Raw genomic sequence first — 27,880 nt, 5'->3', positions numbered from 1 at the left:
CATTACAGAATTAATTGTGTCTCCACAAATTCTTATGTTGAAACCTTAACACCCAGTATCCCTGAATGTGACTGTATTCGGAGATAGGGTCTTTGCAGAGGTTATCAGATCAAAAGGAGTCATTAGAGTGGGCCCTAATCCAGTATGATTGGTCCTTACTAAAAGAGGAAATTGAGTCACAGACATCTACAAAGGGAAGACCATATGAAGACACAGGAAGATCTACAAACCAAGTGGAAGCCTCAGAAGAAACCAACACTGCCGACAACTTGATCTCAGAATTCTGCCTCCATATAGACTTTATACTCAAGCTACAGCATCAACCCTTCCCTGGGTCTCTAGCCTGACAGCCTGTCTTGCAGAATTCAAACTGCCCAGCCCCAAGTCATGTGAGTTAATTCCTTAAAATAAATCTCATGTGTTTGTGTGTGTGTGTTGTGTGTGTGTGTGTGTGTGTGTGTGTGTGTGTGTGTATGTGTATTAGTTCTGGTTGTCTGGAGAACCCTAATACACATTCCAAATTAAAACTTATCATTGTGGTGATGATCAAGATGGTGGAGCAGCATGGGGACCCTCAGCTTGTCTTGTCCCCGAAATGCAGCTAGATCAGCACAAATCATGTTGCACACCTAGGAAATTGACCTGAGGATTAATACAGCATTCTGCATAACTTGATCCACAGAACTTGGATGTAATTTTTTCTTCCTCAAAAATGACAAAACGAAGGAATTCACTACAAAAGAAAGAACAGGAAGAAATGACAGCCAGGACCTTAATCAACACAGATATAAATAAAATGTCTGAACTAGAATTTAGAACTAGTAACAATAAGAATACTATTTGGGGTTGGAAAAAGCATGCAGCCCTTTTCTGTGGACATACAAAAGAAGTAAAATCTAGTTATGAAATTATGAAATTAAAAATAACAGAGATGCAATCTCAAATGGATGCTGCGCCAGCAAAATGGACAAAGCAGAGCAGTGAATCAGTGATATAGAAGACAAAATTGTGAAGAATAGTGAAGTAGGAAAAAAAGAGGGAAACAAAGGCAAAAGAGCATGATACAAGACTTAGAGAACTCAGTGACTTATTCAAAAGGAATAATATCTGAATCATAGGCATCCCAGAAGATGAAGAGAGAGAAAAAGGGGTAGAAAGTTTATGTGAGCAAATTATAGCAGAAACCTTTCCTAATCTGGGGAAGGACACAGACATCAAAATCCAAGAAGCATAGAGAACTCCCATTAGATTCAACAAAAACTGACCAACACCAAGGCATATCATAGTCAAGTTCACAAAATACACAGACAAGGAAAGAATTATGAAAGCAGGCAGGGAAAAAAGTCCTTAACCTATAAGGAAAGGCAGATCAGGTTTGCAGCAGACCTATCCCCAGAAACTTGTCAGACCAGAAAGGAATGGCAGGTTATATTCAACATACTGAATTAGAAAAATATGCAGCCAAGAATTCTTTATCCAGCAAGGCTGTCATTCAAAACATGAGAGATAAAGACCTTCCTAGACAAACAAAAACTAAAGGAGTTTGTGACCATTAAATCAGCCCTGCAAGAAATCTTAAGGGGGTTCTTTGAATGGAGAAATGAGGAAACAAAACAAAAAATACCAAAGGTAACAAAGACTAGAAAGGACCAGAGAACAACACCAATTCTACAGGCAACACAATGGCACTAAATTCATATCTTATGGTACTCACTCTAAATGTAAATGGACTAAACTCTCCAATCAAAAGACATAGGGTATCAGGATGGATGAGAAAACAAGATCCATCGAATATGCTGCTTATAAGAGACCCATTTTAGACCCAAAGATGTCTTCAGATTGAAACTAAGGGAATGGAGAACCATCTAGCATGCTAATGGTCCTCAAAAGAAAGCTGGAGTAGCCATACTTATATCAGACAATCTAGATTTTAAAATAAAGACTGTAACAAGAGATGAAGAAGGACTTTATATCATAATTATGGGAACTATCCACCAGGAAGATCTAACAATTATAAATATTTATGTCTCCAACGTGGAACAACCAAATATATAAATCAATTAATCACAAATGTAAAGAAACTCATTGATAATAACACCACAATAGTAGGGGATTTCAAAACCACATTTACAACAATAGACAGAACATCTAAGCATAAAATCAAGAAGGAAACAATGGCTTTGAGTAATACGCTGGACTGGATGGACTTAACAGATATATTCAGAAAATTTCACTCTAAAGCAGCAAAATACACATTCTTCTCGAATGCACATGTATATTCTCCAGAACAGATCACATACTGGGACACAAATCAACCCTCAACAAGTACAAAAAAATCGAGATCATACCATGAATATTTTCAGACCACAACGTTATGAAACTTGAAATCAACCACAAGAAAGAATTTGGAAAGACCATGAATACTTGGAGATTCAAGAACATCCTACTGAAGAATAAATGGGTTAATCAAAAAATTAAAGAGGAAATTTAAAAGTACATGGAAGCCAATGAAAAGGAAAACACGACAGCCCAAAACCTTTGGGATGCAGCAAAGGAGGTCATAAGAGGGAAGTAAATAGCAATCCATGCCTTCCCAAAGAAGGAAGAAAGGTCTCAAATACACAACCTAACCTTAAACCTAAAAGAGCTGGAAAAAGAACAGCAAATAAAGCCCAAAACCAACAGAGAAGGGAAATAATAAAGATTAGAGCAGAAATTGATGGGATCGGGGAAAAAAAAAAAAAAAAACAAAAAACAGTAGAACACATTAATGAAACCAGGAGCTGGTTCTTTGGAAGAATTAACAAAACTGATAAACCCCTAGCTAGATTGAAAGAGGAGAGATCACAACCAACACCACAGAAACACAAACAATAATAGGAGAATATTATGAGCAATTTTGTGCCAAGAAATTGTGCAATCTGGAAGAAATGGACAAATTCCCAGAAACATATAACTAGCAAAAATGAAACAGGAGGAAATAGAAAATTTGAACAGACACATAACCAGGAAAGAAATTGAATTAATAATTAAAAATCTCCCAACAAACAAGAGTCCAGGGCTGGATAGCTTTCCAGGAGAATTCTGCCAAACATTTAAAGAAGAGTTAACACTATTCTTTTGAAGCTGTTTCAAAAAACGGAAATGGAAGGAAAACTTCCAAACTCATTCTACGAGGCCAGCATTACCTTGATTCCAAAACCAGAGAAAGACCCCACTAAAAAGAAGAACTACAGACCAATTTCCCTGATGCACAGGAATGCAAAAATTCTCAACAAGATACTAGCAAACCAGATACAACAATACATTAAAAGAATTATTCACCATGATCAAGTGGGATTTGTTCCTGGGATGAAGGGTTGATTCGGTATCCACAAATCAATTAAAGTGATACATCACATTAACAAAAGAAATGATAAGAACCACATGATCCTCTCAATAGATGCAGGAAAAGCATTTGACAAAATACAGTATCCTTTCTTGATAAAAACCCTCAAGAAAGTTGGGATAGAAGGATCATACTTCAAGATCATAAAAGCCATATATGAAAGACCTACCACTAATGTCATCCTTAATGGGGAAAAACTGAGAGCTTTTCCCCTAAGGTCAGGAACATGACAACAATGTCCACTCTCACCATTGTTATTCAACATAGTGTTGGAAGTCTTAGCCTCAGCAATCAGACAACACAGAGAAATAAAAAGCATCCAAATTGGCAAGGAGGAAGTCAGATTTCATTCTTTGAAGACAACATGATGCTCTATGTGGAAAACCCAAAAGACCCCCCCCAAAAACTGCTAGAACTGATACATGAATTCAACAAAGTTTCAGGATATAAAATCAATGTACAGAAATCAGTTGCATTTCTGTACACCAATAATTAAGGAGCAGAAAGAAAAATCAAGGAATTGATCTCATTTACAATTTCACCAAAAAACACAAAATACCGAGGAATAAATATAACCACAGAGGTGAAAAATTTATACACACCAAAAAATAGAAAAATATTCCACGCTCATGAATTGGAAGAACAAATATCATTAAAATGTTGATACTACCCAAAGAAATCTACATATTCAATGCAATCACAATCAAAATAACACCAGCATTCTTCACAGAGCTAGAAATCCTAACATTTGTATGGAACCAGAAAAGATCCTGAATAGCCAAAGCAATCCTGAAAAAGAAAACCAAAGCTGGAGGAATCACAATTCTGAACTTCAAGCTGTATTACAAAGCTGTGATCAAGACAGTATGGTACTGACAGAAAAACAGACACAGAGCTCAATGGAACAGAATAGAGAACCTAGAAATGGATCCACAAACTATGTGGCCAACTAATCTTTGACAAAGCAGGAAAGAATATTCAGTGGGAAAATGACAGTCTCTTCAGTAAATGGTATTGGGAAAACTGGACAGTGACATATGGAAGAATGAACCTGGACCACTTTCTTGCACCATACACAAAAATAAACTCAAAATGTATGGAAGACCTAAACATAAGACAGGAAGCCATCAAAATCCTCGAGGAGAAAACAGGCAGCAGCCTCTTGGACCTTGGCCCCAGCAACTTGGCATGTCTCCGGAAGCAAGGGAAACAAAAGCAAAAATGAACTATTAGGACTTCATCAAGACAAAAACTTCTGCACAGTGAAGGAAACAATCAGCAAAACTAAAAGGCAACAGATGGAATGGGAGAATATATTTGAAAATGACAGATAAAGTGCTAGTATCCAAAATCTATCAAGAACTTATCAAACTTAACACCCAAGAAACAAATAATCCAGTGAAGAAAATGGGCAAAAGACATGAATGGTCACTTTTCAAAAGAAGACATCCAGATGGCTAACAGACACATGAGAAGATGCTCAACATCACTCATCATCAGGAAAATACATATCAAAACCACAATGAGATACCACTTCACACCTGTCAGAATGGCTAAACTTAACAAATCAGGCAACAACAGATGTTGGCAACGATGTGTAGAAAGAGGGAATCTTTGCATTGCTGGTGGGAAGGCAAAGTGGTGCAACCACTCTGGAAAACAGTATGGAGGTTCCTCAAAAAGTTAAAAATAGAACTATCCTACGATCCAGCAATTGCACTATTAGTTATTTACCTAAAGGATACAAGAATACAGATTCAAAGGGGTACATGTATCCCAATGTCTATAACAGCATTATCAACAATAGCCAAACTATGGAGAGAGTCCAAATGTCTATCAACTCTTAAATGGTTAAAGATGTGGTATATGTATATACATTGTGTGTGTTTGTGTGTATGTATGTATATGTATATATATATATGTGTGTGTGTGTGTGTATATATATATATGTATGTATACACAATGGTAAACACAATCACCATTGTTATTCAACATGGTATTGGAAGTGTGTGTGTGTGTGTGTACACACATATACATACAATGGAATATTACTCAGGTATCAAAAGAATGAAATCTTGCCATTTGCAATGACATGGATGGAGCTAGAATGTATTATGCCCAATGAAATAAGTCAGTTGGAAAAAGACAAATATCATATGACTTCACTCATATGTGGAAATTAAGATACAAAACAGATGAACATAAGGGAAGGGAAGCAAAAATAACATAAAAACAAGGAGGGGGACAAACATAAGAGGCTCTTAAATATAGAGAACAAATTGAGGGTTGGTGGAGAGAGGTGGGGGGGATGAGCTAAATGAACAAGGGGTATTAAGGTAGACACTTGTTGGGATGAGCCCTGGGTGTTATAAGTAAGTGATGCATCACCAAATTTTATTCCTGAAATCATTATTACAGCATATGTTAACTTAGATTTAAATTAAGAAAAATAAATAAAACCTATCATTGTGCCTTTATAATGCAGAATACACTGCCAAATCCTTAGACTAGTAGTCAAAGTCCTCCACAATAATGCCCCAAAGTTGCATTCCAACTATAGTTTATACTACTTTCTTTCAACTATCCTTTCATCAACATGTTAACCATAACATTTATTGAAAACCAACTATTTAACAGATAACAACCTTTTTTTTCCTGTGGTTTAAGAGCACAGACTAGACTCAGACTGGATTCAAATCCAGCAATTTCCTTGATCTCCCTAAGCTTCAGTTTCTTCATCTATAAAATGGGAATCATCCAATTATTCTACAAAGAGTTACTGAACAACTGTAGGTGACATAGGTACATTCATGACATTACTATTGTAGAATGGCTGTTAAGGCAAGTTCTCTAACTCCTAGGTGCTGGTGCTGTTTACTGAGAAGAAGGTTGAGGGAAAAGCAGATTTAGGAAAGGCAGTAGATCAAGAATGTTATTTGGGCCACGTCCTGGTTGAGATGCCCCTGAGACATCCGAGAGATGAGAAGTAAGCAGCAGAATATATATTAAATGGAGCTCTAAGATTAGGACAAGGCTGGAGACAGAAAATGGAGCATGAAGTGCCTTGAAATGCATTTAGGGCCATAGGATAAAAAAACATAGCTTTAGATGTGTGGTGTTACATGAGCCAACAGGAGAAAATGCTTCCAGAAGAGTTAGTGACCTGCTTTGTGAAATATAACCAGAGGTTCCACTTATAGGATGGCTGTATACGGAGCATACTGGTGACAACTACCTTAAAAAAGACTTAAAGTCTCTGGAAATTGTCTTAAGGGCATACAACAAATAAAGAAGTATTTATTCAAGAAGACTATACTAAATCTTGGTAAGAACAGTGAGAGTCTGTGACATCTGAGCTATGGCCTACAACCTCTGCCTCACCTCACCCCCACCCAGCTCAGCTTGGCAGAAGCTCCATTCCTATCAGATTTGGCCCAAGAGACAGGACTCCCTCCCAGTCAGCTCCCAATCAAAGCAGTGTATATTTCAATCAGAGGCACAGGACATCAGCATTTCACATCTTCTCCAACTCTGCGTTTAAGAGGCTAAATTCCTACTGAGTGTAAGTGAGAGGTGAAGGCTTCCCTTCTTCCACCCAGTTCCCACTCACAGGATGAGGCTCTACCCCAGTGAAAACACTGGATTCCAAAATGCTTTCACCCCACAAGTTCACTCGGAGAGCAGTCATTCTCTCTGGGAGAACCAAGCAAAGAAGATTGCAAGTTACTACTCCACCCAGTGCCCAGAATATGGCTCAGATATTTTGCTCAGGTCGGGAGGTGTGACACAAGAACAGAACTGCAAATCTTTCACCAAAGGGACTAATTTTATTTAAAAGAGTGTGGGGGAAGTTCAAGCATAAGAGCATTTTCAAAAACCATGGCTCCTCTTAATTAAGAGCAACAAGCTAAATCATAGGCCAGCTGTTTTACCAGAGAGAATCAGGCAAAAAGGCATCTAATAAGATCCCGCCTGGGATCAGAACACACTTTAAAGACTGGCCCACAAATTATCCCTGTCTGAAATTAATTGGAATAGACGGTGGAGAAATTTATGCCCCAGGCATAATAAAAAAATAATTGAGCAACCAGTCAGCAATCACTGGAGACTAACAACTGGGTGTAATACCAAATGAAGCACACAGCTTAACAGAGACCAGTGGAAGCGATGGTCAAAGGGAAGCATGCTAAAACTGTGTTATTGCAGGGTAGCTGTGTGCGTGCGCACTAAAGCTACACCTTCTGAGGAGTGACACCAAAGGCTTTGCACTGTAGGGGAAAAGAGACATTATTAAAATAGTCTGTCCAAATCCTTAAACAAACACACAAACAAAAACAACAAAAAGACCTGGATAGGGGGTGAGGGAAATCATTGTCCACGTTTGCTACAATGTATTCCCTAAAATGTCATTTTTAACAACAACAACAACAACAACAACAACAACAACAACAACAAATATGAGAGATACAAAGACACAGGGACGTGTGATCTATCTACTGGGGAGAAAGGAAGCAACAGAAATGGCCTCTGAAAGGTCCCAGATTTCAGACTGAACAAAAGACTTCACAGCTGTCCTTTTAAATATGTACAATGGACTAAGGGGAAGCACGTTTTAAAATAAAGGAAGGTATGATGATTCTTATCAAAAAGAGTATCAATAAAGACATACAATTATAAAAAAAGGAATCAAATGGAAACTATGGAGTTGAAAATGCAGTAACTAAAGCGAAAAATCACCAGAGGAGCTTGGTAGTAGATATGAACAGAAGAATGAGAGAATTTGAAGAGAGATCTATATATATTATGTAATCTGGAAAAAAAGAGAGATAGAGCATAAAGATGGAATGGAAAACCTCAGAGAAATGTGGGACACCATTATGTATACCAACATATGTGTAATGGGAGTACCAGAAGGAGAGAGGAAAAGGAGCCCCAAAATTACTTGAAGCAATTATAGCTGAAAACCCCAAATTTGCTGAACGCATTAACCTACACATCCAAGTAATCAAACAGACTCCTAGTGGATACACGGTCTAGAAAAAGATCTACATCATGATAAAAATGCTGAAAGCCAAGAACAAGGAGAAATCTGGAAAGCACCGAGAGAAAAATGACTCATTGGCCTCCCATAAGCTAATGACTGTGGGGAGGCTTCCTTCCTCCTTCCCTGAATCCCTCAGATTGGCTCTTCCAGTGCTAACAAAGCACCAACTACTTCACCTTTTACAACTCATTTCACTTGTACTCAGGGTTGGCCACATAGTCTGTGGAGCCCAGTGCAAACATGAGGGATCCCTGTTTTAAACTTGTTAAGGAATTCAAGATGGTTAACAGAGCATTACCGTGAAGCTCAGGAACTTCTGGGCACTGAGCCCTGAGTGGCACAATTCGCTCGCCCATGAAGCTGGTCCTGGTTAGTTTCTCATTGAACGTCTTTCTTGCTAGATCTGAAGAACCATGAAGGCAAGGTCCACACGTGGTGTCTCTCTTGTTCACCACTAAATCCTTTTAGTCTTTCCCAGAGCCTACCTCAGTAGCCACTCAATGAGGCTGTCAGCCTAAGGAAGCTCAATTCATCTTAACCTGCTTTGTTTGGATGTAAAAACATAGCTAATGTTTCCTCTACTGTATGGTAACTATTAATTTTTTTTTCATTTATAAAAGCTTCATCTTTCACTGTTGTTTAGCATGTTGGCCTTTTCAAAAGAGTATAGACAGCTTATGCCTAATTACTATACATTTATATTGCAGTTAAGTAATTCTATATTTATAGGCCCACTGAACAGAATATGCCATTTTTTTCTGAGTTGGCCTATTAGGTATGCATGTTTTGATACTTGTGGTTCCCTTTTATATTTACTTAAAAAGTTTCCCATTGCATTAACCGTTGGCTTTTTAAAAAAATTTATTTATTTAAATTCAAGTTAGTTAACATACAGTGTAGTATTGGTTTCAGTAAAACCCCGTGATTCATCTCTTACCTCTGACACCCAGTGTTCATCCCAGCAAGTGCCCTTTCTTAATGCCCATCCCCCATTTAGTCCATCCCTCCACCCACTTTCCTTCCAGCAACCCTCAGTTTGTTCTTTGCGTTTAAGAGTCTCTTATGGTTTGTCTCTTTGTTTTGATCTTACTTTGCTTTTAGGTACACATACATTTATAGGCTTCTGAACTTTTTGACGAAACATTACTATAGCTTTGGATTCCATTTACAAAGCTCACACTTCAGATGTCTACTCTGCACTATACGTATGGTTACAATAGGTGTGAACAGGGACTAGATACAGGTTGGGTCTTTGGAAATCTACTAAACTTCTCTGGGTCTATTTTATTCCTAATAGGGATACTACGACTTGCCTTACCAATTGTATTAAAGGTAATTACAGGAGGTGTCTCACATAGGCACCTAGGAGGGTCCTCACCACTTACATAGGCCACGGATGCCAAGTTTCTGTCCCTCTGATGTGGCAGGGCAATGCTTCGATCTGTATGAGATGTTATCTGCTTCATACTCCACCCAAGCTCTCATTGCTTAGCGAGAATTACCAGATGCTTCATGGTTCTTCAAATTTTTCTGATTTAAGCATGTTAGTAATGAATATGCCTCATTAACCACAATCCTGCAGCATCAACGGAGATTCAGTTCATACACTAATTCCACATTGCGAAGGCATGCCTTCTGAAAAGCTGGAGTTGCAAGTTCTCACAATGAAATGCAACTCTTCAATGCATGTGTAAATCTAACATATTTTAAGTAGAATATTTCATTATACTTTTTAAAAAGTATTTAATCCCATGACTCACTTAGTGATCTTCAGATCAGTGAATTTAGCAGGTTAATATCTGGCTTTATTAAACATTGATGAGCCTTATTAATGTACTTTTCCTTATTAAATACAAAATAAGCCATTACAAACTATAGTCAAAATTATCAGATCAAAGCCACTGAGCAAGTAGACTAGCTATAAAAAAAAAGTTTATTAAAAAAATAGACAACATATGTAAACATCTTTTTCAGTCACAAGGCTTCATAATACAGCATTTCAGGCTCAGGCCTTAAATTTCTGCAGTGGGAGCACCTTAAATGTTGACTAATAGTAATCAGCTTAATTTCTCTTTCAACGAGCTATTAAGTCTATATGAAAATAAATAACCAGATTCTGCTAAGTATAACAAAGACACATACAGAAAATCGTAAATATACAACAGATCTCAGCAAAAACCAACTCTTTGCAGTAACGTGACATTAAATCCTCGTATCGCAATTATCTCTGTAACGTATCTTCACTTCTAAATTCATCGTGATGTAAAGTTGACTGCAATGAAGCTAGATGGGAGCAGGAACAGAGTAGAAGGAAAAGACAGGACACCTGCCACTGCCCTTCACCCCTTACTCTCACACACACACACACACACACACACACACACACAAACGTGTGCACACACATAATGTTTTGGCAGAAGCAAAATTGAGAACAGAGTTTCTATGCTTTTTTTCATGTACTATTTCAGGCATGTATTTCCTTTACTTTTAGCTGGAAATTACATGCCCCCAAATGACTGACTACGAAGCAGCCAACCACAGTTTCAAATGTGATAAAGTCTTGAGGAAACCCGATTTTGATTACGTATTTCAACCACCTCCCAAAAGTGAAGCCAAATCATAGAATGGACCATAATTCAACAAAATGTGGATAAACACCTGAGATTTTGCTGCAAGAATTTTAAACACAAGAATGTTTTCCTTGGGGTTGAATGCACTTAGATTATTATAATCCTTTCATGCTCTGTTGACCGTCTGCTGGGGCATACCTGCCAAGTGACTATGATGTTCCCAAATGGCCAAATACCATTTTCTTTTTTTCTGCTCTAGGTGGATATTTTATCACAGCTGATTTAAACTTCTGTCATTACAGTTACCGGGTAAACCCTGACCCAGGTAAAATTTTAAATGAAATATCAAGTGATGTTTGCAATTTAGTGTTTCATTGTTTGCAAAATTTTAAGTATTTATTGTCATCCCAAATAGTCACATTCTAGTGATGGAAGGGAAGCATAATGAATGTACTAAAAGAAACCCAGACAAATATACAAGCTCCTGGATAGTCTTTTCTGTAGTTTAATAACTCAACGGTCTATTTGTATCATAGATGTAGTATTTTATAAAAGTGACTCCATTTAAAATCATTTAAAATCCTGATCTGCTACCCCAAATCCATTAAAAAACCCCTATCTGAAAATAATCTGTATTTGTCATTTGTACCATTATCAGCTTATCTTTTGATGTCTATCTACCATTTATCCACAACTACTGAAACATGAAATAACTATGCAATACTTAAATTCTAACAATGCTGCTTGCTGTTTCTTCTGACTATACTGGGGGTTATCAGAATAATCACATATTTAAACAGAAAAATAAAATTAAGTGACAGGACTGTTTCTGACACATGATATACAAGTCACCACTTAATTTTTAAAAATCCTACTACAAAACGGAATAGCTTTACACTCTGGACACCAACTACGTGGTGACTGATGGAAGAAGAAACTTTTCTACCGTAAGAGCTACAGCTTGGCCTCGCTCAGGTGGACATTATGTGGTCCTAGCCAAATGCCAATGACTGACCTTTTAAAAATCTGTCTTGGGGTTCTAATGGATAAGAAATTTTTTAAAGTTACATTCTGTACAATGTTTGCAAGTTACATTCAGTTAAGTTTCCTCAAAGAGAGAAATATTGCATAATTTATGTGAGATCTGGGCAGATCTATACATTACAAGCCTACGTTGAGTTCAGGGGATTTCACTGGGACCCTCTGTCTATTCCAGTCTTCAATATATCTCTTTAAATAGATACCTTTACTTACTAATACACATTATTCCTGTTGTTTTGTTGCACAAATAACAAGAAAGAGATGAAAAAGAGCAAAAAGAGAAGGCAAACAGGAAGAAAATGAAGGAGAAGGGACAAAAAGGGTACACTTCATTACAATTTGGGTGTTATAGACAAGGATATACATGAGGACAGAGAAAGCATTAAAATTATGCTCAAGGTAACTCTGCCCAGCATAGTTTTACATTGTTGCACATTTCTTGTTTTATTTGTGTGTGTGTGTGTGTGTGTGTGTGTGTGTGTGTGTGTGTTTCAGGTTACTAGGTAAGAATCCAGTGGGGAAAAAAATGATACATACCGCTAAGAGCAATCACATATATTTTTCTGCAAAGGTTGACATCCATTACTACTTTTAGTAACATGGCCACAGCTTTTGAAAACACAGCAGCATGAAACAGTTCAAAGGTAGACACATTGTTTTAATTTGTTCACCTTAAAAAAAAAAAAAAGGCTCAAACAAAGTAAGGCACTTAAGACAGAAATTCTTTCTCCAGTTGATATATGGATGGTCGGCTAGTTCTGCTCTTCATCCTGCACAAAGGCACCGTGCAGTCCCTGCTTTGGCCTTCGGCATCTGCGTCCAGTAGGGAAGGCACATGGGGTTTAGTTCTCTCCTGGGCAACGAGGGAACAGTTAGCAGTGGGTCCCGGACCATGCATGGCAGAGTCGGCCCCTGTGGGCTGAGACTCTGTTCGACTCCTGGAGGAGGGAGGGCGAGGCAGAGGCATGATGCTGACCGCTCTTTGTTTTTCGGGCGGGGCCTCCTTTGGCAGGTTACCGTGAGGCCCATGTGAGAGGTGAGGGATCCCCAGAACCCGCTCAGGTGGCAGGTAAGAGGCTCCGGGGGCTGGTAGGCGAGTTGTCCCAGCTGCTTGAGAAAGCAGAGACAGTGCACAATCAGAGGGACAGTGACTTCTAAAACAAGCAACATCCAGCCCAATAACCAGGCGGGCACATGGATTCGGTAATCACTTTCAAGTGAGCAGTAACAAAAAACCCTGGACATAAACCTTTTAGAAGGACTGGGATACAATGTTTGTTTGTTTATGAAAAAGCCCTGCCAGATTGTAAAGAGTGTTTCTACCAAGGAAACTCGACCCATAAACACAGCCACATCACTGTCACAGCACTGTGGTCAATCATTGCAACTGTTTCATAAACAGGAGAGGCTTCAAGATGGAGAAGACTAGAATAGACGTTTGTTTTTTTGTGTGTGTGTTTTTTAAATTATGGTTAATATGATGAACTTTCACTTTCAGATTATGATCTGAAAAAATGGATGACAACTGGGAGGCAGTTAGGTCCTACATGCTGGCCCTTCTCTTTCTTGTTCTGCACAACTGACTCATTACCACTCCAGCAAATAATTATTGGCTTATAATTAAAAGAAAAAGAATGCTTTCTCATGGGATTATTGTCCTAGGATTTCTCCTTGTGCAATTACAAACTACTAATACTCTACTGCATTACAGAAGGGCAATAAATGTATCTAAAGACAATGGACAATAAGCTGAAAAAAAAATCATGTCGGGGGTATAGTCCTTAAAAGAGCAGAGGAAAAGAAAAAGAATGAAAACCATTTCAGTTTTAATATACTTTATAACTAACCATACCATAACTTTTTACAACCTAAAGGGCATTTTTCATACACATGACCTCGCTTAGTACTCAAGACATATGTTTGTAATTATCTTTACATACAAAAGAAGCACAGCATGCTGTGCACCGTTTGACTCTTACCCTTGCTAAATTCAACCTGGTCGTCAACTGAGCAGTGAAGCCGGGGGACGCAGAAGAACACGTATCACAGGGGAGGCTGGGTGATCAGTTATGGGGTTCCAGCTCTCCCACTAATTACTGGTTCAGATCTGGGCAAATGACCTGTCCTCTATACTGTGAGGAGCTGGGGCAGTTATTCTCTACATGTTTGCTTGGTTTTAATTTGCTATTATATATATACGTTGCTGAAATCCAATCATGCTTTTCCTAGAATTCAAATGATAAAGTCAAACAAAAGAGGAGGGTAAAATTCAAAGATCTGTATTCACTGTGCAAACAAACTTGTAAGTGTAGCCACTTGAAAGATATACAATCAGATATCCAAGCGATTTGACATTCTAATCTCAACAGTGGTGTTCTGTACTTTGACCCAGCTAATGCAACCTACCTGGGGTCTGAGAAGCGTTTCCATCAGACAGGGTGCGTCTGTGATGCAATGCTTGTTCTTTCGAAGAAGGGTAATAAGGCACATTCCCACATGTCGGCTCTAAGAAAGGAGGAGGCAGGTTTTTCCACATCCTCTGATCAGTCTTGAGTCTTGGCGTGGAGGGCAGTCTGTGACTCCCTCCCCCGACGGCAGGGCAGAAATCTGGAGCGGGCATCTCAGGGTCACAGGTGATGTGGGTGCTGCCCTCAGACGCATCTTCACTGTCGGTCTGGAGCAAGCACTTCGTGGAGAGAGAGGGCATGGACAGAAGGCTCAGGGCGCTTGCTGGAGGGAAGACGGGTGGGTTGCCGGCCCCCTCGCCTGTAGACGGTGGCCTTGTAGAAGGACTTGCACTGCCTCGGGACTTGGGAGCCCGCTGGAAGATTCCCTCGCGTTTCTTCCTTTCTTCTTTGGGCAATGGTTCCTCAGCAGCCTGTGTTTTATTGAGCTCTCTGATATCCAGCCCCAGAGCCACGGACGCCAGCAGCATGGTGCAGCCATACAGGGCAGACTCTGTCTTCTTTCTCTGGGGGGATCTGCTCAGGCTATTCGTAGGGGTCACCTGAGGAGTGACAGCAGCAGGGTTCGTGGAGAATCCCTCCTCCCAGCTTCCAGGTTCCACTGGATTCTCTCTCTGGCCATCTTTCCAAAGAGGTAGATCCACATAGGCTTGACTAGGTGATTTTATTTGCTTTGGTTTTCTGTGTTCTGATCCGTCCAGGGAAAGTTTTGGCTCTTCAGAAACACCTAAATAAAGATATAAATAAATATACAGGGTAAGTACAATTTACAGTAAAAATTATTTAAACGATACTATAAAATAAAGCTATCTAATAAATATTCTAAGTCCAAGCACATGGAGTCTTTTCCATTGAGCAAACAGTTCATCCAGAAGGACCCTAAGGAAAGGGAGCCGGGGACACAGAACTCAAGGTTCCCCAGCAAGCACATCACCTGCTGTTCCTTATCCTTCAGGAAATGGCTCTTTGTTGGCACGGAAAATAAAATTAGTATGGAAAAAAGTCATCAAGATACAGAAATGCACACACATATACGTGGGCACTGTAATGTATCAGACACAGCGTGCCCTTTGCCTCCTCTGAACGTGTCCGGCCCCGTCATCCATGGCTCGCCTGTGTGTACAAGAACCACTAGGCCCTAGGGGCGCCTGGGTGGCGCAGTCGGTTAAGCGTCCGACTTCAGCCAGGTCACGATCTCGCGATCCGTGAGTTCGAGCCCCGCGTCGGGCTCTGGGCTGATGGCTCAGAGCCTGGAGCCTGCTTCCGATTTTGTGTCTCCCTCTCTCTCTGCCCCTCCCCCGTTTATGCTCTGTCTCTGTCTGTCCCAAAAATAAATAAACGTTGAAAAAAAAAAACCACTAGGCCACAGATCAGTGTGGAAACTGGAAACCTGCAAAAATGTGAACTCTGACCCACTCCAGACTCGGGAACCAGAAATTCTAAGGCTGACACCCAGGGGTCTGTGTTTTAACACGACTTTACTCAAGTTTGGGAGCCACTGGAACAGAGGAAGATTCTCCGAAGAGGTCCCACAGGGTAACAAATTGTTATCAGCTGAAGAGGAAGCGGTAATTGTTATTACTTGGGTGCTTAACAATGAATCAGCCAAGCGACAAACTCCTTAATCCACATTCAGAGCAATCCACAAAGAGGCTCCAGTGACTTTTCCAATATTATGTCCTATTATTCTTGCAACATGCTCTATATAGTCCAGACAAGTCAAGAGGCTAGCTTCTCCCAGTGATCCGGTGGTGCTCTTTCTATCACTGCCTTGCCTTCAGACAGCCTTCTTCCTCCGTCTGGCTTCCTTCCACATTCTACCACTGGCCCCAAGTTCCCGCTCACCTCAGAAAGCCCTCTCTCAAAGTACCACCTGATGCTAATGCAGCCTGACACGGCCCATGCCCCCCAACGTTCAGTCTCAGCTCCCTCCCCCACCCCACATCTTTCAGTTTCTGTACTTTTAGATCACAATCTGATGTGCATGCAAGCTGGTAAGCTTCTGACCACCTGTCTTTTTAAGTTTGGAGGAGTCTTCCCTGAATAGTACCTTCAAGTAGGCACGAAATGCATTTGGGCGAAACGAATATGTATTACATATATGCACAGTACATGTAACGGATAGCAAATGATCAACCCACAGTTTACAAAACAAAAGTGGGGGATGATACTGACAAGTGAAATTCATTGATTTAAAACTATACTGAGCGGGGCACCTGGGTGGTTCAGTTGGTTAAGCGTCCGCCTTCAGCTCAGGTCATGATCTTGCAGTTCGTGGGTTCGAGACCTGCATCAGGCTCTGTGCTGACAGCTTGGAGCCTGGAGCCTGCTTTGGATTCTGTGTATTCCTCTCTCTCTGACCCTCCCCTGATCACGCTCTGTCTCTTTCTCTCTCTCGCACACACGCGCGCGCTCTCAAAAATGAAATAAAACATTAAAAAAAAAGTATATTGAGAATTTCCTAATGTGTGTTCATGTGTACCTTTCCTGATAAGTAAAACATACTTTCCCCTGAAGTGGTCATGAACTTATACTGGTCCATCGTAATCTTCCCTTCTTATGACTGATGACAAGTATCTGTAGTCCCCAAACCAAGGTAAATATCTACCTAAGATCAAAATGTCCTTTTAGGGTTCATTTAGGCATTGGATAGATGGTGAATGCTTGGTGTGTTCCAGGCATTGGGAGTGGTGAACAAAACTGATGAATTCAGTGACATTCCAGTTTGGGAGTGAAACAGAACAGAAAAATTGTGGGCATCAAATGTAGACAAGTAAGAATTTCAGATAAGAGCTATGGATAAATAAGAATGGGTAATGAGACACCAGGATGGGGTGAGATGCTATTTCAGCGCAGCTGGAAGCAAAAGCTTTCAGGAAACATCTGAGCTGAGACACAAATGCTCAGAAGGACAGGACCACACAGAGGGGTGGTGGTGGGGGGCACAGATAGGACAGACAAGTGTAAGCCTTCTGTTCAATAACCCTTCATGTGAAGGGTGCTCTGGGTGGCTCGGTCGGTTGAGCATCCGACTTCAGCTCAGGTCATGATCTTGCAGTTTGTGGGTTCGAGCCCCGCATCGGACTCTGTGCTGACAGCTCGGAGCCTGGAGCCTGCTTCCGATTCTGTGTCTCCCTCTCTCTCTGCCCCTCCCCCACTCATGCTTTGTCTTTCTCTGTCTTTCAAAAATAAATAAACATTGAAAAAAAATTTTTTAAAAGTTTCAGAGGTAGGAAAATTGTTAGAGAGACTTCAGGGACTGTTATCACTAAAGAAAAGAAAATTGGTCTTTCTACCTGACAATCTAAGACAGCCCTTTGATGCTATAACCAAGTTAAAGCTGTTTCAGGAGAACACGGTGGTAAATTTCTTGAATTTATTATCCGTGCTGTGCTTAATTTTATAAGCAACTTATCACTCACCGCCCATGTTCAATCTTCCTCTTTTGCACTGTCATGAGGATGTGGTTTCAGCATAAATATCTGCACAAGTATATTTGGGTATATGCAGGACACATGTTCTGTCATTCCTGCATAAATGCTTCCTAGTCAGGTTCATGATTGTATTCTGACTCTTGCTGTAAGGGCAACAGGTTCTCCTCTTATTACACATTATGACTTATTGTCAAATACAGTTTGAGGACCAAGGAAGAACAATTAATTGTAATAAAACTGTTATTCCTATAGTATATTTTTCATTATTTGTGACTAAATAGAGAAGTCTTCCCTTTTTTTCTTAATTCTTTTATTTACCTACCTACCTACTTACTTACTTACTTACTTATTTATTTATTTATTTATTTATTTATTTATTTATTTATTTATGGAATGTTTTGACCCTCTTAATAAGTCCTCCAAAGGACTGGTGGAGAAAATACAAGGATATATTTGGCTGACTCCACTCCGTCTCTGTTAAGCTACCTCTTGAAGTTCACGTGAAGGGTTATTTTTTTTTTATTTAAAAAAAAATTTTTTTTACATTTATTTATTTTTGAGAGACAGAGCACAAATGGGGGAGGGGCAGAGAGAGAAGGAGACACAGAATCTGAAGCAGGCTCCAGGCCCCGAGCTGTCAGCACAGAGCCCGATGTGGGGACTCAAACCCATGAACCGCGAGATCATGCCCTGAGACCAAGTCGGCGCTTAACCAACTGAGCCACCCAGGCGCCCCCCTCTTAAACTTTTTAATATCTGAATTTTGAACAGGCATACTAAATACTGAAAATAACCATGATTCCCTTCAGTTAAATAGAGATTGCAATGCAATTCTCTCTAAGCAGTACTTTTCCACAGATAACCTGCTTGGTAAGATTTCATCATGTCAAGAGGTGGAGATACAGGCAGGAGATCACCCCTTAATCTTAGCAGAATTTCAGCATGTCTATATTTTCATATTTACTATATCCTATACGAAATTAATTTGAGTCTACAGAATTAATTAGGATACCACTTTTTTCTGGTAAACAACAAGAGTTACAAATTCCCAATAAACAATGTGGAGCCTCATTACTTTTCACCAAAAAGACTTCTAGGACAGAAAATAATTTATGAGTTTAAGTAAAGGTATACATAAGCAATGCTACTACTTGCTAACTTTCCCTATGCTACTTGAACGACCACATGGAACTATTAAAGCAGAGCTTCTAGAACATTCAGATGGGAAGTCTACCTCAAACAAATTCCATTTCCTGAAGCACATTTACCTGGCTGGTCCACAAATAACGAAGCCAACGGCATGGTTTTCTGATTCTTTAGTAAGAGAGTTGACCAAGGACTGTTGCCGTCTGAGAGAGGTCTTATTCTAAAGGAGAATGTAACAGAAACAAAATTAGGTTTTGATAGATATATGCTGATAAAATTTTTAAGTAGGAAACAGCACATTTGTAGTGTTTTGAAGGGCTAACAACGTACGAATAAAACCTTGAAATGGGACATAAAGTACATCGGAAATTTTTTTTTTAACTGCATAACTAAATAGTAACTAATTTAGTAGGATAAACTCATCCAGGAAATTAAATTAGTATTGGGTAGCTCTGTATTTTTCCAACTGCTTTTTGAAAGTGAAGTCTGGCCAAAGTGGTGTTACAAAAGGCACTGTATCTGTCACGGTATATATACGCTGAAGTACTCCCTCCCCCTGCCCCCACCACGATATCACACACATACCTTTCTTTGCACTCAGTTCTTTCTTTCATTTGAATTGAATTTGGTCCCCAGGTACAACCTTTTTTCTTGAAACTCCTTTTCACATCTTCAAACTCTTCTTGTCGACAGACAGTGTTCCTTCCCCAAGTTTTGTTGCTTTCATCCGAAGTCACTAGGCAGAGAGCATCACTCGTTTACCAATTAAAAAAAACTTAAGCCAATCAAACCAGTTGTACAGGTACCTTATGCAAAGCATGTTGGCAGTGGAGAAACATGAAAATGATAAAAATTATTTCTTTCAGCCCACTGACAGCAAACTTCCTTCTCTTAGCATAAAATTAGGGGGAAAAAAAAGTGAAATGAGTTAAAGAAAAGACAGGCTGAACTTAAGGAAAGAAAGTATATATTTTTAAATTGCAATTTAATCCCATTTTCCTAAGTCATTGCTGCTTTACTCTGGCCATCACGACAGCTTGGCTACAGTTGCCTTTTAAACCTCAGACTGGTTTTTAAATAAAAAAAAATTTTTTTTTAACGTTTATTCATTTTTGAGGGAGAGACAGAGCATGAGCAGGGGAGGGGCAGAGAGAGGGAGAGAGAGAATTTGAAACAGGCTACAGGCTCTGAGCTGTCAGCACAGAGCCCGATGCGGGGCTGGAACTCCCGAACCACGAGATCATGACCTGAGCCGAAGTTGGACGCTTAACCAACTGAACCACACATGCACCCCAAAATCTCAGATTAACAGTTGCCCCATCTTGCTTTTTTTCATGGCCTCACAGGGAGGTTTGTAGCCACATTTAATATCCACATTTTGCTGACACACTTCCATGCTATCCCTCTAGCCTTGAAGTGCACTTGCAACTGACTTGGAAACCACTGGGGGAAATGGTTGCTGTGACTGCACACTTGGGAAAACAATTCTGTAAGTAGATGTTTGAAAGCACAAAAGATGTTTTAAAGCATTATGACCTGTCTACAGAGTGGAATACTCTACGACCATAAAAAAAAAATGAGGTTCAGGGGCACCTGGGTAGCTCAGTTGGTTGAGCTTTGAACTCTTGATTTTGGCTCAGGTCATGATCCCAGGTTCGTGGGGTCAAACCCCATGTTGGGCTCTGGGATGAGCTTGAAGCCTGCTTAAGATTCTCTCTCTCTCCTCTTCTGCCCCTCTCCCCTACTTGCACTCTCTCTGTGTAAAAAAATGAGGTTCAGATAAAATTAATTATAATGTCTGTATTAAATATATAGAACCTATTTTATTGTTTTATTTTTTAAATTTTTTTTACATTTATTTATTTGTGAGAGACAGCATGAGCAGGGGAGGGGCAGAGAGAGAGGGAGAGACAGAATCAGAAGCAGGGTCCAGGCTCCAAGCTGTCAGCACAGAGCCTGACGCAGGGCTCGAACTCATGAACCATGAGATTGTGACCTGAGCCGAAGTCGGACGCTTAACTGACTGAGCCACCCAGGCGCCCCAGAACCGATTTTATTAAAAAGTATTTATGCATATGTGCATAAACACACATTATACTGAGAAGTTAATAAACATAGGTATCAAACTCTCATTTTATGCTCTCTATAAATATCTAGGTATATAAATATACAAATATATAGGTGTGTGTGTGTGTGTGTGTGTGTGTATATGATTTTTTTAAGTAGGCTTCATGGGCAGCATGGAACCCAACATGGGGCTTGAACTCACAACCCTGAGATGAAGACCTGAGCTGAGATCAAGAATCAGACGCTTAACTGACTAAGTGCCTCTAAGATATCAAACTTTTATTGAAGTGTTTACCTTTGAGGGAGATGACTGCTTATGGAAAGAGGGAAATTTAAGTTTTTGAGAATCATTTTTTTTAAATTGGAAGCATTATGGGAGATGTTTGATTTATTTTGTGGGTTTCAATATTTTCCACATTTAAAAATTTACGTATCTATGCGTACAGAGGTGTTTGTGTGTATGTGTGTATGTGACAATGTTGAACAAGTTGTTCACTCTTCTCATGAAGGGTCTCCCAGCAAAGTCCGAGGAGTGGGGGGCACTCCGCCGGCAGGTGGAGCAGGACTGTGGTTACCAGACTGCTACACGGGACTCACTCTCACCTGTACAGTTCCCCAGCCTGTGGCCCCAGCTTTAGCAACAACCTTAAGGCTTAAGTTCCCTCATCTTCCTCCTCCTTGTCTTGATTTGCTCTTCTGTTGTCTCTTCTGTTTCGACATTAACTGAACATTTACTGTCCTAAGAGGCTGGAAAGGGTATGGTGAAGAGTCCATGCTCTTGGAGATTGAATTCAGTGGCACAGCTTCATGGCCATTGAGTTAGGTCAAGTTTCATAAGCTCCCTGTGCCTCACTGGGGGAATCACAATAGTGTCTACTTAACGAGGCTGCTTTGAGAATTCAATGGGTTTACACACAGAAACAGCTCAGATTGGTGCTGGGCACAGCAAGTGCCCAGTGGAGGTTAACTGTTAATACAGTCATGCTAGGTGCTGGGTCCCAGGGTCTCTGCCCGTATGGAGTTTATGGTATGCTATTTCTGCCTCAATAACCCCTCATAGACTAGCCAATCCTAGATTCAGCTAGCAGAACTTTCTTGGTTTTTGTTAAGCGGATTGGTAAGTAGGACATGGTGGAATGAGGGAGGGTTACTGACATTTTCCACTTGTATCAACCATCTCTTTGGAAAAATAGTGCACTAATCTTACTATCTATTATTATATTCAGTTACTGAAAAACATGCCAAGGATGTACAATGGCAGCAGATTACTGGGACACAGGAAGCTATGTGGTGGACTGTTCCACCATTTGATTCTATTTGACAACACGGAAAAGGTGTGTTTTACTCTTGCTTTAAGATATACCCTGAAACTTACATTTGCAGAGGATTAGTGAATTTTCTTCCTTATTCCCAGAGAGAAGTGTGCCTGACATACAGTATCGTGTAACAATACCAGTCGTTAGAGTAAGCCAGAGGAAGTTATAGTAAGAAAATATTTTCTGCAAATATTAGATGGTGTTCTCTTTAGCAGAAAGTGATTCAATGCATGATGGTGACATACTCATGGTTTTATACAAAGTCAAATTTACATAGTATATTTTTATTTGGGTATTTACTTTGGTAGTCTTTAAACAATTTGGGGGTAATCTCTTTTATGTTCAGTTTCACTGAAATGATTCTCATCTCCCTCAATACCTATAATTATTCTTCCCTTCAATTTCAGAAGTTTTGGGCTTTTCTTCTTACAATGCTTTCACAACACATTTTTCTCAGGTTTACTCACATTTCCCCATCTCTGGTCCAGAGGAAACGTGCCAGATGACATCTCTAACTCACAGTGAAAGGAAGCCCATTCCTCTGAATTAGGTGGGCAGATCGACATACTTGATCCACCCAAAGGGAAAATCCTCGCAATGAATAATTGCTAATGCTATAAAAGGCAGACCACAGTGAGAGGCTCGAAGGCCACAAAGAGCTTCAGAGTAAGAATAATAATAAAAATAATGATCAAAACAACTGCCAGTACACACAGAGCTCTTACCACGTGTATACACTTGACCCTTTTAAACAACTATCGTCCCCAGTCTACAGAAACAGAATCTGAAGCACGATGAGGTTAAGAAACTTGTCCAAAACCACAGTGGAGTAGAGCCAGAGTTGGGATTCAGTCCCAGGCTGTGTGGCTCCAGAATCCATGCTCTTAACTGCCATGCTCTGCTAAGCTGGAAAGACAGGACATCCACACAAGCTAGTGACCAGAGAGGACACACAAACGAAGATAAGAGAAACAGCTGGGAACATCTGGGGTCAGAAACAAGAAGACGATGATTCAGGTCAAAGGATGTGAACAGAACACTTCTGCACATGGAACTGGTCCTGTTTGGAATATCTTCACTCAAATGCTTTCATCTGTTACTTTAGAGAATGGATGCTGAGGACCTTGGTGTTTGGGGGAAAGTGGGGATGTTCCCTGAGCTGGCTGTACTGCAACCCCATAGGGTTAGAACTTATTTGAAATCCCAAAAGTATTCAGTTTAACCAGTACAGGTCTTGGGCCTTGCCAGGCTTATCCAGGTATGACTTCCCCTCTTCCACGAGGCTTGTAATCACAACCAAGGAGTGTGAAGACAGGGACTCTGATTTGCCCTGGGTGGGAATGTGAAATGGCACTGCCACTCAGGAAGGCGGTTTGGTGGGGTCTTCTGGAACTATGCACGGGCACCATGTGAACCAGCAATCACACTCAGTGGTATTTATCTGAAGCAGTTGAAAACATGTCCATGTAAAATCCTGCACATGACTTTACAGAACCAACTAAAACTTGGAAGCAACAGAGATGGCTTTCAGCAGATGAGTAGGTAAAAATAAACTGTGATCTGACCAGATAATGGAACACCACTCTCTGAGCAGCACTAGGTGGAAATGAGCTGCTAAGCCAGGAAAAGCCAAGGGAGAAACTTGAATGCGCATGGCTAAATGAAAGAAGGCAATCTGGAAAGGCCACATACTGAAGGATTGCGACAGTAGGACATTCTGAGAAAGGCAAAGCTATGGAGACAGTAAAAGGACACTGCCAGGGATTGAGGGTGGAAGGGTGAATGGGTAGAGCACAGAGGACTTTTAAGGCAGTGAAGATACTATGATATTATAATGGTGGATACGTGTCATTGTGCATTCGTGCACACCCAGAACGCATAACACCAAGAGTGAACTCTAACGTACACTACAGACTCTGGGTGATGATGGTGATGTGTCAGTTCAGGTTCACGGAGTAGAACAAAGGCTTCACTGTAGTCATAGTGGGGGAGGCTGTGCGTGTGTGTGTGAGGTGGGGGTTTAGGGGAAATCTCTGTACCTTCCTCGCAATTTGGCTGTGAACCTAAAATTGCTAAATGTAAGTCTAAAAAAAAAAAAACAACCCAATATGAAAACATGGAAGAAGGCAGAGAAACAGCTGGGCAAAAACAGGGGTCATGACTTCTTGTTCCATTGCCCTTTCAACATGGCTATGAGGTCAGCCTTGCTATCCTTTTATGTTCCTTTAATTAAGCCCTTACTCTGGGCAAAAGCAAGGTACAAATTATGGCTTTATGAAAAATGCTTTCTCAGAAAGATGGGTTAGTTATGACAAAATGATGGCAACTTAAACTCTAAGATTATGCATTTATTCAGATTATTATACATTTATTTAGATCATTTCTCTTTAACTGTGAAGAGGCTAGTGTCCTGGGTTCCTGGGAGCTTTAACAGAAAAATCTTTGTTGGTGCCAGGTTTTCATTACAAAAAAACCAACCAATCAACCAACCAAACAAACAAAAAACAACAAAACAAAACAAAACAAAAACCCTAAAACAAAAAGAAATAAATTGATTGCAGACCTGATTAGGGAAAATATTCTTTCAGAATGCTTCTTCTCCAAAGAAGTATAGTAAGTAGCAAAGAATTAAGTTTGTTGGAGACAGCAGAAGATGCAAGTCGATTATTAAATAGGGTAACATAGGCTGATTACCAGATTCCTCACATGTATACATATAAAACACATTCTTGTTTTGCTTAGTTTACTATTTGGACTCACTTTTGAAAAGAGTCAGTAGTTTTATTTAATTCCGCTAAACTTTGATTTAGGGTCTAACTGAAAGCCCTATTTGTGCAAAGATGCCAGGCAAATTAGCTATATGTCTTCCCCCCACGCCCCCAGGCTGAACCTTCTTTCTAAAACCAAAACACTACATGATATTTTGAAGCACTTGGTTGGCTAACACAGACCAAATGAAAGTTGTATCTCAAAAAGCAAAAATTTTTTTCTTCACAAAACAAGGAAAGAAATGGAAGTAATCTTGAATTCCTGAATTTATTTTTCAAAATATCCATAAATATGCTACTGATATAATTAGGTTATGCAAATTTTACATACAGACATGTTTAGCAAAATGTCTCAAGGTATGGTATTCTACTCGGTGGCATGGGCAGATCACCAATTGCATAGAATCTAAAAACCTTTATTGTGAAAAGAAGAAGATAATTCTGCACAGCAAAGGAAACCATCAACAAAATGAAAAGGCAATCTATGGAATAGAAGAAAATATTTGCAAATCACATATCTGATAAAGGCTATTAATATCCAAAATGTATAAATAACTCATTTACCTCGATAACAAGAAACCAAATAATCCAATTGAAAAATGGGCGGATCTGAATACACATTTTCCCAAAGAAGGCATACAGACAACAGACAAATGAGAAACTGTTCAACATCACTCATCATCAGGAAAATGCAAATCAACACCACAGTGAGATGTCACCTCACACACCTTTCTATAAGACAAGAAATAATAAGTGTTGAGAAGGGTGTAGAGTAAATGAACCCTGTGCACTGTCAGGTGGGCATGTCAATTCGTGCAGCCACTGTGGAAACCAGTATGGAAGTGCCTCAAAAACTTAAAAATAGAAACACCAGAGTGTGACCAAGATGGCGACACAGGGTATACCTGACTTTGTTCCCCCTCAGAGGAAGATCAAACAGCTATAGGATGTGAGAATAAGACACCACCGAAAGAATCGTAGAATACAGGGGTGAGGCTGAAGCACCTCAGAAACTAAGACAGACTGCATCATAAGGGTAAGGGAAGCAGCTACACATTGAGCACACTGCCCCTGCCCCCCAGGCCAGCGCGGCACCTCAAAGAGAGGTCTCCTCTGACCTTCCAGTTCTTCTGGTGGACAAGAACCCAGAGGGGATAACAGCACCCTCCCCTCATTGTGGGTCACTTTTGCAGGTCACTTAATCTTATCTTGCACCGGGGGATTAGTGGGGAATCTGTAGGGCTCAACCACTAGGAATCTGTGGAGATGGGGTGGGGGAGGGGCTTGCAACAACCAGCATATGATCTTGGCAGACTGAGTTCATACTAGCAGGGCCCAAACAGTCGTCCCAACTGCCGGCTTCATTTATCTGCAGGACCGAGTTCTGTGGTGTGCACACGTGCCTGATTCACATTCTCGTTTCGTCAGCCCTAGGGCCCAGTTTGCCCCTGCCCAGGGAGGGAGCTGAATCATAGCTGCATTCACTGTAAAGAGGATCTTCCAAACCCCTCTGACCAGAAGGACTGGAGACAACTCCTGGAAGCTGTGTGGCTGGCAGAACTTGAGCCAAGAGGCAGGGAGATGGAACTGATACTTTGCAGAACAAAGCCAATGGCCTTGTTCAGTCAGGCAACTTGGGGTGTCTGTCCACTTGAGTTAAGACAAAAAAGAGCTTTACCACCCTTAGAGCTACTTCTGTTGTACTCAGGCAGTGAATCTAATTCATTTGCCTGCGCATCGCTGAATACATCCTTCAGCCAGTCCAACCAGACCATGGGAAGCTTCATAGCCCATTCAACGGGCCTATGTATAGTGACCATATGTTAGGCCAGAAAACAAGGCTTAGCAATACAAGAAAATCCTACCAAGTATCTTCTCTGACCACAGGGCAGAACAGAATCAGTAACAAAAGAAAAACTAGAAAATTCATCAATACATGAAAATTAAACAACACTCTCCTGAACAACCAACAGATCAAAGAATAAATTAAAGAGGGGAAAAAAAAATTTCTTGAGGCAAACAAAGATGAAATACAACACACCTGACCTTATGAGATACAGCTAAAGCAGTTCTAAGAGGGAAATTCATAGCAATAAATGCATACATTAAGAAGAAAGATCATAAATGGGGTGCCTGGGTGGCTCAGTCAGTTAAGCATCTGACTTTGTTAAGCTCAGGTCATGATCTCACGATTTGTGGGTTCGAGTCCCATGTTGGGCTCTGTGCTCACAGCTCAGAGCCTGGAGCCTGCTTCAGATTCTGTGTCTTCCTCTCTCTGTCCCCTACCCACTCACACTCTGTCTCACTCAAAAATAAATAAACATTAAAAAAATTATGTGTGTGTATATATATATATATATATATATATATATATATATATATACACACACACACATATATATATACACATATATATAAGTGTACATATATATATATATATTAAAAAAAGAAGATCCTAAATAAACAACCTAACTCTACACCCTAAGGAACCAGAAAGACAAAACAAACAAAAAAACCAGTGAGCCAAAAGTTAGCAGAAGAAAGGAAATAATGAAGATTAGAGCAGAAATAAATGAAATAGAGAACAACAACAACAAAAACACAATGGAAAAGATGAACCACACTAACAGTTGGTTCTTTG

At 40.1% G+C, this 27,880-nt stretch overlaps 1 protein-coding gene across 2 annotated transcripts in view; it reads right to left on the bottom strand.

Annotated features, from left to right (window-relative positions):
• Window positions 1-12,476: 12,476 nt before the first annotated feature.
• Window positions 12,477-27,880, bottom strand: part of MAP3K21 (mitogen-activated protein kinase kinase kinase 21) — a 62,349-nt gene continuing 46,945 nt past the window's right edge. Inside the window, exons 7-10 of one of the 2 annotated variants that reach the window (XM_015079783.3) lie at window positions 19,674-19,824; window positions 19,211-19,308; window positions 14,450-15,235; window positions 12,477-13,153 (exon numbers count right to left, since the gene is read on the bottom strand). In XM_015079783.3, coding sequence (XP_014935269.2) covers window positions 12,753-13,153; window positions 14,450-15,235; window positions 19,211-19,308; window positions 19,674-19,824 — 1,436 coding nt within the window. In that variant the 3' untranslated portion in view covers window positions 12,477-12,752. The remainder of the gene's footprint in view (window positions 13,154-14,449; window positions 15,236-19,210; window positions 19,309-19,673; window positions 19,825-27,880) is intronic. The other variant, XM_015079784.3, reaches the window with a different exon arrangement.

Source organism: Acinonyx jubatus, chromosome D2 (genome assembly GCF_027475565.1).
Source record: "Acinonyx jubatus isolate Ajub_Pintada_27869175 chromosome D2, VMU_Ajub_asm_v1.0, whole genome shotgun sequence".
Lineage (NCBI taxonomy): Eukaryota > Metazoa > Chordata > Mammalia > Carnivora > Felidae > Acinonyx > Acinonyx jubatus.
This window is presented reverse-complemented; position numbering and strand designations above follow the sequence as displayed.